The sequence below is a fragment of the Trachinotus anak genome, unplaced genomic scaffold, assembly GCF_046630095.1.
Source record: "Trachinotus anak isolate AG129_WGS33_773 ecotype Australia unplaced genomic scaffold, CSIRO_AGI_Tana_v1 ptg000003l, whole genome shotgun sequence".
NCBI lineage: Eukaryota > Metazoa > Chordata > Actinopteri > Carangiformes > Carangidae > Trachinotus > Trachinotus anak.
The window spans coordinates 12,584,192-12,595,038 of record NW_027273854.1 but is presented as its reverse complement, the minus strand read 5'-3'; the positions used below and the strand labels follow the sequence as shown (position 1 = coordinate 12,595,038).

At 41.9% G+C, this 10,847-nt stretch overlaps 3 protein-coding genes and 1 non-coding gene across 9 annotated transcripts in view; 3 read left to right on the top strand and 1 right to left on the bottom strand.

Annotated features, from left to right (window-relative positions):
- The window catches only part of rps2 (ribosomal protein S2), a 338,696-nt gene extending 332,796 nt beyond the window's left edge, over positions 1 to 5,900 (top strand). For 5 of the 6 annotated variants that reach the window (XM_071473800.1, XM_071473801.1, XM_071473803.1 and 2 more), the window contains exons 2-7: positions 3,487 to 3,627; positions 3,768 to 3,857; positions 4,772 to 4,879; positions 4,980 to 5,313; positions 5,600 to 5,691; positions 5,778 to 5,900. In XM_071473800.1, coding sequence (XP_071329901.1) covers positions 3,490 to 3,627; positions 3,768 to 3,857; positions 4,772 to 4,879; positions 4,980 to 5,313; positions 5,600 to 5,691; positions 5,778 to 5,858 — 843 coding nt within the window. In that variant the 5' untranslated portion in view covers positions 3,487 to 3,489 and the 3' untranslated portion in view covers positions 5,859 to 5,900. Of the gene's footprint in view, positions 1 to 3,131; positions 3,156 to 3,486; positions 3,628 to 3,767; positions 3,858 to 4,771; positions 4,880 to 4,979; positions 5,314 to 5,599; positions 5,692 to 5,777 lie in introns of those variants that run through there. The other variant, XM_071473798.1, reaches the window with a different exon arrangement.
- Positions 375 to 2,376, top strand: rnf151 (ring finger protein 151). The gene is made up of 4 exons (XM_071462875.1): positions 375 to 514; positions 1,126 to 1,295; positions 1,418 to 1,514; positions 1,731 to 2,376. The coding sequence occupies exons 1-4, from the start codon at positions 512 to 514 to the stop codon at positions 2,199 to 2,201; spliced, it is 741 nt and encodes a 246-aa protein (XP_071318976.1). The 5' UTR covers positions 375 to 511; the 3' UTR covers positions 2,202 to 2,376.
- On the top strand, positions 5,359 to 5,500 carry LOC139619379 (small nucleolar RNA SNORA64/SNORA10 family). The gene has a single exon (XR_011690377.1). It is a non-coding gene; the product is annotated as a small nucleolar RNA SNORA64/SNORA10 family (small nucleolar RNA).
- A 400-nt stretch (positions 5,901 to 6,300) lies between the features above and the next one.
- ndufb10 (NADH:ubiquinone oxidoreductase subunit B10) lies at positions 6,301 to 9,972 on the bottom strand. Its single transcript, XM_071473804.1, has 4 exons — positions 9,740 to 9,972; positions 9,322 to 9,460; positions 8,048 to 8,187; positions 6,301 to 6,448 (listed from the first exon to the last, which is right to left on the bottom strand). The coding sequence occupies exons 1-4, from the start codon at positions 9,885 to 9,887 to the stop codon at positions 6,360 to 6,362; spliced, it is 516 nt and encodes a 171-aa protein (XP_071329905.1). The 5' UTR covers positions 9,888 to 9,972; the 3' UTR covers positions 6,301 to 6,359.
- Positions 9,973 to 10,847: the final 875 nt, after the last annotated feature.

The window sequence follows — 10,847 nt, the reverse complement described above, 5'->3', positions numbered from 1 at the left end:
GGTTTTATTGCTGGTGACACAGTTAAAATCCCGCTTCTGTTTTCAACATGCGAGCAGATATAAATCCACAAAACAGAACATGTAAACTTGTGATTTGAAGGATTTCAAATTGAATCGTCTCATTATTCATAATTAGAATTAAAATCTCATGTTTACTTTTGAACAACAGACCCAGCTGGAGCCATTCATGTTTAAAGGCCCCTGTTTGACATGTAGAGGCTGAGCTCTGATGCTAGAACAGCAGGGAAAGGACGCTCCATAATGAGCGCCATTATCTGCCTTCGTTTTTATCATTTACTATTTGTCCGCACACACACAAACACACACACAAACACACACACACACACACACAGTAAAAAACACGGTCCGTCCTTCGTGTTTTGTCAGGAATGTTCATGCGTGTGTTGCATTGATAACGAGGGTGTGAGTGTACCGTGTGTGACCTGTGAGAGGATCGATACGGAGTGAAGCAGCTCCGGGAATGGAAACACGGTGAGGACAGGAGATTAATATGGTGAGTAGACAACAGCTTCTCTTTATTTATTTAATCCAGGTTTTATTTCTCACTTTTAATCACGGACGATCGCGGTTATCTTTTTTTTTTTTTTTTTTGACAAAGTGACTCTTAGATCCTTCATATTGGAACAGCTATCTTCTTCACATCTTTGTTGAACTGAAATGTGCTTTCCTTCTGAAATATGTTGTATGTATTAGTATCTTTTTTTAAAATTTAATATTTAAATTACATAAAAATGAAATTTAGGAAATCCACACAATAATGACATTAACATTATGTGTTTTGTAATTTTCACGCGTTTTGTTGTGGAAGAAGAGTTTAGGCAGATGGATTGCGCCGGCTTTTTGTGATCATGTGATCGGTCATATGACTTTCCAGAACAACTCTGTTTTGTTGCCTCCTGTCTTTATGTAGAAAACACTGTGGATAAGTTGTAGGCAGCTGTAGAGCCGTGGTTTACAGCTGCAGGGGAAATTGTTTACATGAATTTACATGGCATGTCCATCTCCTCAGCTGTTGCATCTTTGACCTATAATATCTCCCTGAAAAACATAATAATACACAATGATAACCCAAAATGAAGTAGAATTTATATTGGCCACATCCAGGCAGACCCAGAAGTGTCAACACAGAGTGGGGGCTACGATGTGGAGCTGTTTGTGGACACCCCGGACTACGATCTGATCTGCACCATATGCCAGGGGGTCCTCAGGTGTCCAGTGAGAGCAGCATGCCACCACATCTTCTGCAAGAAATGCATCCTGCAGTGGCTCAAGAGGTACTGAACACAGCATGGATCAATGCCACTGGACAAGAACATTGTAAAATTGCGCCTGTAGGCTATTTATTGAAGTTTGGTCCATGCAGAAGAACAGGAGTAACTGTTTTTGTCCTCTGTAGACAAGAGACCTGTCCCTGCTGCAGAAAGCCCGTTAACCCTAGCTTGATCTTTGTAATGTTCAAGCTGAGCAAATCTATTGGACGCATGAAGATCAAGGTGGGAAAGTGAAAATAAAAGTGATGAATTTGTATCCATTTGTAAGTAAATTATAGACACCGGGAATGAAAGTTAAGCTATTACTATACTGTCAACTCTTATTTTAGCAATTGAGTGGGTATATTTGGGAGAAAAGGAAGGATCAAACAAAAATAACAAACAAGCCTAAAAAGTGGCTCTGAAAAGTTCTGATGCTCTGTTTCTGGCCTTTTACAGTGTAAGAATGAGATCCGCGGTTGTACAGAGACCTTTCCCCTCTCTGAGCAGTACTGCCACAGTATGAGCTGTCTGTATGAGCTCGTCCCCTGTCCTTACCAGGGCTGCCGGGCGCAGCTACTGCGCAGGGACCTGGACACCCATGCACGCCACTGCGAACACTGGCGTCAGCCCTGCCACATGGGCTGTGGGACCATACTCTCCCACCGCAACCAGGCTGAACACAACTGCTACAAGCAACTGAGGCAGGAGTACGAAGCCAGACAGAGAAACCACAGGGCCATCGCCACTGCCCTGCAGAGGAAGATGAGGAGGATGCAGAGCACCATGGCCCACATGAAGAGGCAGATAGGGCTGATCTGTGAGAGCCTGGAGGTGATGGACGATCTGCACGAGGTAGAGGAGGAGGACCTCGGAGAGAGCAGTGGCAGCTCCAGTGGGACTGCAAGTATTAACAACAGCAACTACTGAGGAACGATTCAGTTACTGCTGCTGCTGGTTGGCTACTGCTGTGTATAGTTTCTGCATGTATTTATTTCTTTGAAGGTGTGTGTTGTTGAATATGTAGGTAGGATTAAAATGAGTGGATTTGTAACAGTTTTGTGTTGTAGTTTCATCTATTTTGTAAATAAAGCATTGAACATTACACCCTCATCATTGCTCCGTATCTTTGTTGGCAAGTGATGAATGATGTTTTTTAACACAATAAACTGTCCAACAATAATAATAAATCATTAGGTCAGAGCAGTAGGTCCTCCATCTTGTTGCGCTGGTCTTGAAGGTTGATACATCCTTGTTTTAAGAACTGTTTTGTTCTCATTTGTTGCAAAATTGTGTTTTATCAAGTTTTTTCTATTGTTTCTTTGTGTCAAATAATTAACACACAGAAAACCTGGGGCAGGGTCATATTATTCCATCATGTGAGGCTGCTCCTTTCATTATCAATACATAATAATTTTCCTAAATAATCACTTGATTAATGTATGAAATGTAAGCAAATAGTAAAAAGGCTTGTCATTATTCCCTGAAGCCCAAAATAACATATTCGAAGTTCTTTTTTCATCTGATCAAAAGTTGAGTTTGCTGCAATAGACAACCAAAAAAACAGATATTTACAAATGAGAAGGTGGAACAAGGGGATTTTTGCCATTTTCTTTTTATCAAACTTGCTGCCAATTAAGTTTCTGTCAGTCAACCATTAAATTAATTATGTAATTAGTTCAGCTCTAGAGTTGCACTGGAAAGTTGGTTGGAAACATACAGGGTTGGAAATAATGAAACTGCCTTGTGCATGTCATGTTCAGAAAAGCTGCCAACAGGAGGCACTCGTTAGTGAGGTTTCTCTTAGACAAAATATCGCGATAACTCCTCTGTATAAAAGCCAGTGGAACTTTCCTCGGTTCTTCTTCCTGTTATAACGATCACGTAAGTGAGATGTCGAGGCTTTCATTTTATTTCAAATCTGTCTTTATCTCCGGCATCGTTCAGCCAAACACATTGAATTCACATGTAACATCACCCGAGAACATGTTTTGATAATCATGTAACATATTTGTTAGCACGATGCAGCGAAATCCGAGATATTTATACATTTGAGGAGACGGTTACTGTTCAATATGGCGGCGATGCTCGTGTCCTGGGATATAATGTTAAAAGACATGTGTACTGAGAGAAACTCAAAGAAATGTGGGCTAGGTGCTGTCGTTGTTCGGGTGTTCAGAAATAAATTAATATCCAAATGTTTTTCGTCCTGCAGCAAATGGCGGACGACGCCGGTGGTAGAGGAGGTTTTCGCGGAGGTTTTGGCGCTGGTGGCCGCGGCGGCCGGGGCCGTGGACGCGGTAGAGGCCGTGGCAGGGGCCGCGGTGCCCGTGGGGGCAAGTCCGAGGACAAGGAAGTAAGTCTCAGAGCCATAACTATTTTTTTTTTTTTTTTTTTTTTTTTTTTTTGTTTTGTTTTGTTGATCAGTAGTGGCATATATGTAAAACTGATGCTACGAATCATATTTAACCGAGAACATGCTCTTTGCTGTGCTAGTGGGTGCCAGTCACCAAGCTGGGCCGCCTGGTCAAGGACATGAAGATCAAGTCCCTGGAGGAGATCTACCTTTACTCTCTGCCCATCAAGGTAAGCAGTTTGTGTGGATGTCCATGAGACTTACACCTGTTACATGGTGATACTCGTAAGAGAGGGGACATGAAAAGGAGTTCAAATCTCCCCAGCATGGCCTTGTTTAAATTCCCAAGTACAACCTATTTTGTCACTTATGTAGTATAACATTTAGTCAGAGCGCAGTGTTTTTCTCACTGTTCACGACAGTGTTTAAAAGTCTGGGTCCATTTACACTCTCAGCTGAGCAAATTGTAAAGTTTCCCAAGTTCAACATAGCAGCTGAAGTTTCGCATGTCCTAACTGATTTTGCAAGACAACAGTGAATATGAATAATGGAATACACTTTTAAACACATGGAAGGTACAAAAGGGTGTTAAAGACTGTAATTCAACTGCATTAACATACATGTAACACCCTGTGTTGGATGTGGAATTACATAGAGCTGCAGTGATAGAAAATTTGCCTTTTTTTTTAAATTTTATTTATTTATTTTTTTTATTTTGAAAGGCAAAAATTTCATATTGGGTGTTTGTATCTTCTCAGATATTAGGCTTAATTGTTTTTCTCTGACACATCGTGTATGCTGAAGCTGTCATCTTGGTCTCTGGGAAGTCATAAAAACATTGTATTACTGTTCTGGCTTTTTTTTTTTTTTTTTTTTTTTTTTTAAAGCAAAATGTGATGGGATTAATCAAAGTAATCAGCAAGTTTATTAATCATTACTTGCAGTCCCAGTATTAGGTATAATGCCACACAAATATAGATAAAGGACTTGTATTGGGAGAACTGTGTGTTTGTTAAAATTCAAGTCACATTGGATGCATCAATACTTGCTGTAAGTGTGCAACTACACATGGGTAGATATTCTCCCTATGAGCTGCAGTGGACCCCTATCTAATGCTCAACTCTCTTACATCTTTTTCCTGCAGGAGTCTGAGATCATCGACTTCTTCCTGGGTTCTGGTCTGAAAGACGAAGTGCTGAAGATCATGCCCGTCCAGAAGCAGACCAGGGCTGGTCAGCGCACCAGGTTCAAGGTAAATTATATTAACTCTGTATAGGTCACATATAAGCATAGTTGTCCTTGCAATGCTAATGTCCAAATCTAACATGGTTGGCCGCTGGCTTTGTTTACAGGCCTTTGTTGCCATTGGCGACTACAACGGCCATGTGGGTCTGGGGGTGAAGTGCTCCAAGGAGGTGGCCACAGCCATCCGTGGAGCCATCATCCTGGCCAAGCTGTCCATTGTCCCCGTCAGGAGAGGTTACTGGGGTAACAAGATCGGCAAGCCCCACACCGTGCCCTGCAAGGTGACTGGCCGCTGCGGCTCTGTCCTGGTGCGTCTCATCCCTGCCCCCCGTGGTACTGGCATTGTGTCTGCTCCTGTGCCCAAGAAGCTGCTCATGATGGCTGGTATTGATGACTGCTACACCTCTGCCAGGGGCTGCACTGCCACTCTCGGCAACTTCGGTAAGCAGCTTCTAATTGGTTGTTTTCATCTGCTCAGTGTTTCAGGGTTTCTCCTTGCTCTGCTCAGCTTCACCTCTGCAGTGGTGTAGTTGTCGTTATCAGGAGAGAAAGAAACGAGTATTGTAATGCACGGCAGAAGGACCGTTAAGTGGTCTCCTCTGTTCCCCTTTTTCAGTGCTCAACAATTTTTTTTTTTTTTTTTTTTTTCCCAAATAACATTGCACCACTATTATGTGCTGGAGCTTCCATCTCAAGCATCTAATCATGGTTTTTGTTTCCTCCTCAGCCAAGGCCACCTTTGATGCCATCTCCAAGACTTACAGCTACCTGACCCCTGATCTCTGGAAGGAGACCGTCTTCACAAAGTCTCCTTACCAGGTACAGTACACAACTTGTGTCGACGTGTCGTGAATTTAATCATATAAAGTTTATGTATTAACAGCCTTTATACCTTGTTATTGCAGGAGTTCACTGACCATCTGGCCAAGACTCACACCAGGGTGTCTGTGCAGAGGGGACAGGCTGTCCAGGCAGCTACCTCCTAAACTTTTTGTACAGAGAACCGTTGAATAAACGTTCTGAAACAATGTCATGTGTATTGTCTTGTTTTGCATTTGCTGTGCTCATGAAAGAACAGGTGTGGATTAGAGATAAGTAGTGCCGTGGATCAGTCAATAGATAACCATGTAACTAAGTCACAATATTGTTAGTAAAATTCTGAAATTATTTTAAACTTTCCATAGATGTATTGCCATAACTGACTAAATTTGTAGTGTTAGCCACAGTAACCTGATACATCCTGTAAAACCTAAAGAGTTTCAGTGTGTAGCTGAAGCTGAGTGACTTGGCTCTTGAGGGGAAACTTCATCCTCAGTGTGTTGGCAAGACTCAAATCTAAAGGAAGTCACTCAAATGTAAATTTGCTTATTTTACCATGCATCTGACTTTTTGATATTTTCATCTGAGGACAAGGCAGCAAGACGTACATGATTGAGACATAAATTTTATTATACAATTATTACACAGGGCAGATTGTAGAACTGTTCTTAAGCATTCTGGACCTGAGCTGCCATCATTCGCTCTTTTTGCTTCATTAAACATTTCCTTGCATTGGGGGATGCTCCCAGGTCTCCATCTGAAAAGAGGCAGGTCATAGATTAAAAACATTTAGCGGTAGCCACTGAAAAATTGAATTACAAATATGACGTCAGTGTCTATGCAAAAAAACTAAATTTTGTTTATAAATACAAGAATATCTGTCATGATTTTGCAGAACCCAAGCTACTGTCTTCGCATGTACATTAATCCATATAAAAACTGACAAACAGCAAATTATCGCATTCCAGATGCTGGAACCAATAAATATTAAGTTTCTTTTTTACTTGAGAAATGGCTTCCAGTGAATGATTGAAAAAATTGTTGCCAAATGAAATGCTGGTAATTGTTTTAGTAACAATACATTACACTCACCGGACACTTTATTAGGTACACCTGTTCAACTGTTCGTTAATGCAAACATCTAATCAGCCAATCATGTGGCAGCAACTCAATGCACTTCGGCACGCAGACACGGTCAAGACGACCTGCTGACGTTCAGACCGAGCATCAGAATGGAGAAGGCCGGTGATTTAAGTGACTTTGAACATGGCATGGTTGTTGGTGCCAGATGGGCTGGTCTGAGTATTTCAGAAACTGCTGATCTACTGGGATTTTCCCACACAACCATCTCGAGGGTTTACAGAGAATGGTCTGAAAAAGAGAAAATATCCAGTGAGCAGCAGTTCTCTGGGTGAAGATGCCTCATTGATGCCAGAGGTCAGAGGAGAATGGCAAAGACTGCTTTGAGCTGATAGGACGGCAACAGTAACTCAAATAACCACTTGTTACAACCAAGGTCTGCAGAAGAGCATCTCTGAACACACAACACGTCGAACCTTGAAACAGATGGGCTACAGCAGCAGAAGACCACACCGCGTGCCGCTCCTGTCAGCTAAGAACAGGAAACTGAGGCTACAATTCACACGGGCTCACCAAAGTTGGACAACAGAAGATTGGAAAAACATTGCCTGGTCAACAACATGAAAGCATGGATCCATCCTGCCTTGTATCAATGGTTCAGGCTGGTGGTGGTGGTGTAATGGTGTGGCAGATATTTTCTTGGCACACTTTGGGCCCCTTAGTACCAACTGAGCATGATTTAAACGCCAGTGCCTACCTGAGTATTGTTGGTGACCATGTCCATCCCTTAATGACCACAGTGTACCATCTTCTGATGCTGCTTCCAGCAGGTTAACAAAGCTCAACTTAAACTGGTTTCTTGAACATGATAATGAGTTCACTGTACTCAAATGGCCTCCACAGTCACCAGATCTCAGTCCACTAGAGCACCTTTGGGATGTGGTGGAATGGGAAATTCACATCATGGATGTGCAGCTGACAAATCTGCCGCAACTGCATGATGCTGTCATGTCAGTATGGACCAATGGGACCTCTGAGGAATGTTTCCAGCAACTTGTTGAATCTATGCCACGAAGAATTAAGGCAAAAGGTGTATCCAATAAAGTGGCCGGTGAGTGTATATTGGCTGTATTCAGACAGCAGTATGACATGTAATGTAGGATTCTTGAATGAAAGCTACTTGGAAAGCAGCAATGCAGCAGCAAAACAATGCTTCCACATTTTCAGCTTGCTAATGCACCACACATATTGAAGCTTCAAACAGCACAGTACTTACAGCGTGACAGGAAGTTCTTGGTCACCTCGTTGAACTGCAGTATTTCTTTGGCACAGTTCTGTTCGTAGCTGGCTCCTTCTCTCTGCTGGCAGGCTCTCAGACGCTCCTGGATCACCTTCACGATCTCCTGATCCACTATACTGAGGAGTAAAGATGACAGCAACAAAAACAGAATGATTTTCCTAATCATTCCTGAAGAAAAATAAAATCACTTTCACAGGGAGCCTGCGAGAACATCATTATTACTGGAGCCAAAGAAGCTTCATAAATGAATGGAATTAAACTTGTGCCTTATTTTCTCTCACGATGTTCAGTCAGTTCAGTCAGAAAGGCCCTACAGGTACTTTACAAAAGCATGTGGACAAAAACACTGCATCTACAGTATATGTGATTATTGAGCATGCTGATTTAACAGCTTCCACTCTTCTGGAAAGCTTTGTGTGTGAACCTGGCTGCAGTGATTTTCTCCCATTCAGCCACAAGAGCATTAGTGATGCTGGGTGAAAAGGCCTGACTCCCAGTCTGTGTTTTAACTCCTCTACAAAGTGATGGTTGGGTTTTAGGTGACAGCTCTGTGCAGGCCAGTCAAGTTGTTCCATAACAAACTGGGAAAATAATTCCTCTCTGCTTTCTTCGTGTGCAGGAGCAACAACATTAGAAACACACTATAATACTGATAAAATTGAGCAATGGTCCCCCGACTGACCCCCAGCACCACCTACACTGGCATTGTGCACAAACACTGTCACTCCTCCTGCTACAGCAGCTCGGAAGCTTATCAGCTCTGGATGGACAAGTTAAGATTTTAACAAAAATTTACATGAACTTCAATTATTATTTTTTATTGGTTAATCAATTTCCCCATTTTCTACTGCACATTCCAGTCAAGTTTATTCAATTAATTCAATCAGAAAAAATTCTGAAACAATGTGTTGACTTTAAATCATATTGTCACCAATGATATTGATCATGACACAGTTGGTAAGTTGGATTCTTCAAAAGTCTTGAATTTAACACGGTTAAGGTTTGCTGTGTTGAAAAATATTACAATTAGATTTCAACACAGGGGTCCAACCATAAGACACAGCCACAAATTAGATATAAATGAAGGAGCTGCCTTTAGCATTCATTGTATAAATGTATATCATATAAATTAATCAAATCATAGCAAACTACAAGCCACAAATGTTAAGCTATGTATATTTATTCTACTTATCGTCCCCTTATTGCATTCTGGGCACAAAGTGTCTGAATTTGTGTTTGTTTTTACTTACTAGTCTCTCCTCCACTGCACCTCTGCCTCCCGCTGGCAGACATAATCATCTACCAGACACGCAGTCAGCTCCGGGACACGGCGGAACTTCTGGTGGTAGTACACGGACTTGTTTTTAGCCCGCATGCTTTCCACAGCATCTGGATGAGGGAAGAAACACAGTTAAACCCGGGCAGAGCCTATGCGACATGGCTCACCAGCACAACATCTAGCTAACAGAGCACATATAATGCTAACTCTCTCCATTGGCGTTGCCTCCACAAAGCAGAGCCTTATAATTGAGTTTCTGTGAAACCCTTGCAAAGCAACAGCTGTGATATTATCATTAAATGTCTAAACACAACTACGTTACCCCCAGGTCCCACAGATAGGAGTGTTGTTGTCCTGTTAGCGCTTTTAGCTCCGTTAGCTTTAGTTACCTCTAAATGTGGTGACGGGCAGGTCCACGGAGTAATAGAAGAGTTTAGACAGAATCAGGGCCGGGTTTGGCAGCGCTGTCTGCTTGTCCACAGCCGGAGTCTTTCGAGGAGGCTCCGGGTATGCTCCTTTATCAAAGTCCGCAGGCATTTTGCTGTATTTGTGACCAAGACTTAGGAAATCCTTCAATTCGACCTCGACAGCTCTCCTTTGAGGGGCGCATGCGCAGGAGAACAACGCAAATGGCGAAATAGAGGTCAGCAAATGTAAATTTTTTTTTTTTTTTTTTTTTTTTTTTTAAATCTTGTCATTTTTTATTTCACATTTTACACTTTATGCTGAATGAGGAGCTTAGGACCAGCCCAATAACAGTGTTTTTTAAAACACGGAGGTTGAAGGGTAAAGGTTACAGGTGGAGTTGTATCTTTTAAAGGCAGCAGGCGGCGTTGCAGAGCTGACAAGCTTTAGTACCAAAACATCAGACAGGCCGCTACAAACAGACACAAAACAATTACAGAGAGACAAAAATTATTACACAGGCAGCTAGAGACACAAAATGAGAGACGGAGACCAACTACAAAGTCACACAACAACTACAGAGGGACACAAACCGAATACAGATGCATAAATAGAGATACAGAGATATAAAATGATCACAAAGAGAAGCCAAGAAAGAAATGCAGACACACAAAATGAACTGACTACAAACGGTTTGTGTCTCTTTCTGTCTTGCAGTGTTGCTCCTCTGTAGGAGCTGTGAGAAACCTTTTACACATCTGGACTGATGTCTCATAATTTGTCCATGCCACTAGTGCAGAGTCTAAAATGTTTTGATGTTAGTAATTAAAGAGAATTTAAAATGCCAAAAATGTATTTTTTTTTTTTACTGAGAATACGGTGTTTCGTGTCCAGATTTGCCTGCATGCATGAGGTGCAGAACACCACCAGGATCATGAAATCTTAAATTTGATGGTGAAGGTCTGATGAGAAGCTCTGACAGAGATGTGTGTCCGCTGTGAAACGATGAGTAAAACAGCAGGCACATCTGTTTTCTTTGTCTCGCGAAGTATATGGAGAAAGATACAATACAAGAAAACCTGTAACGTGGCC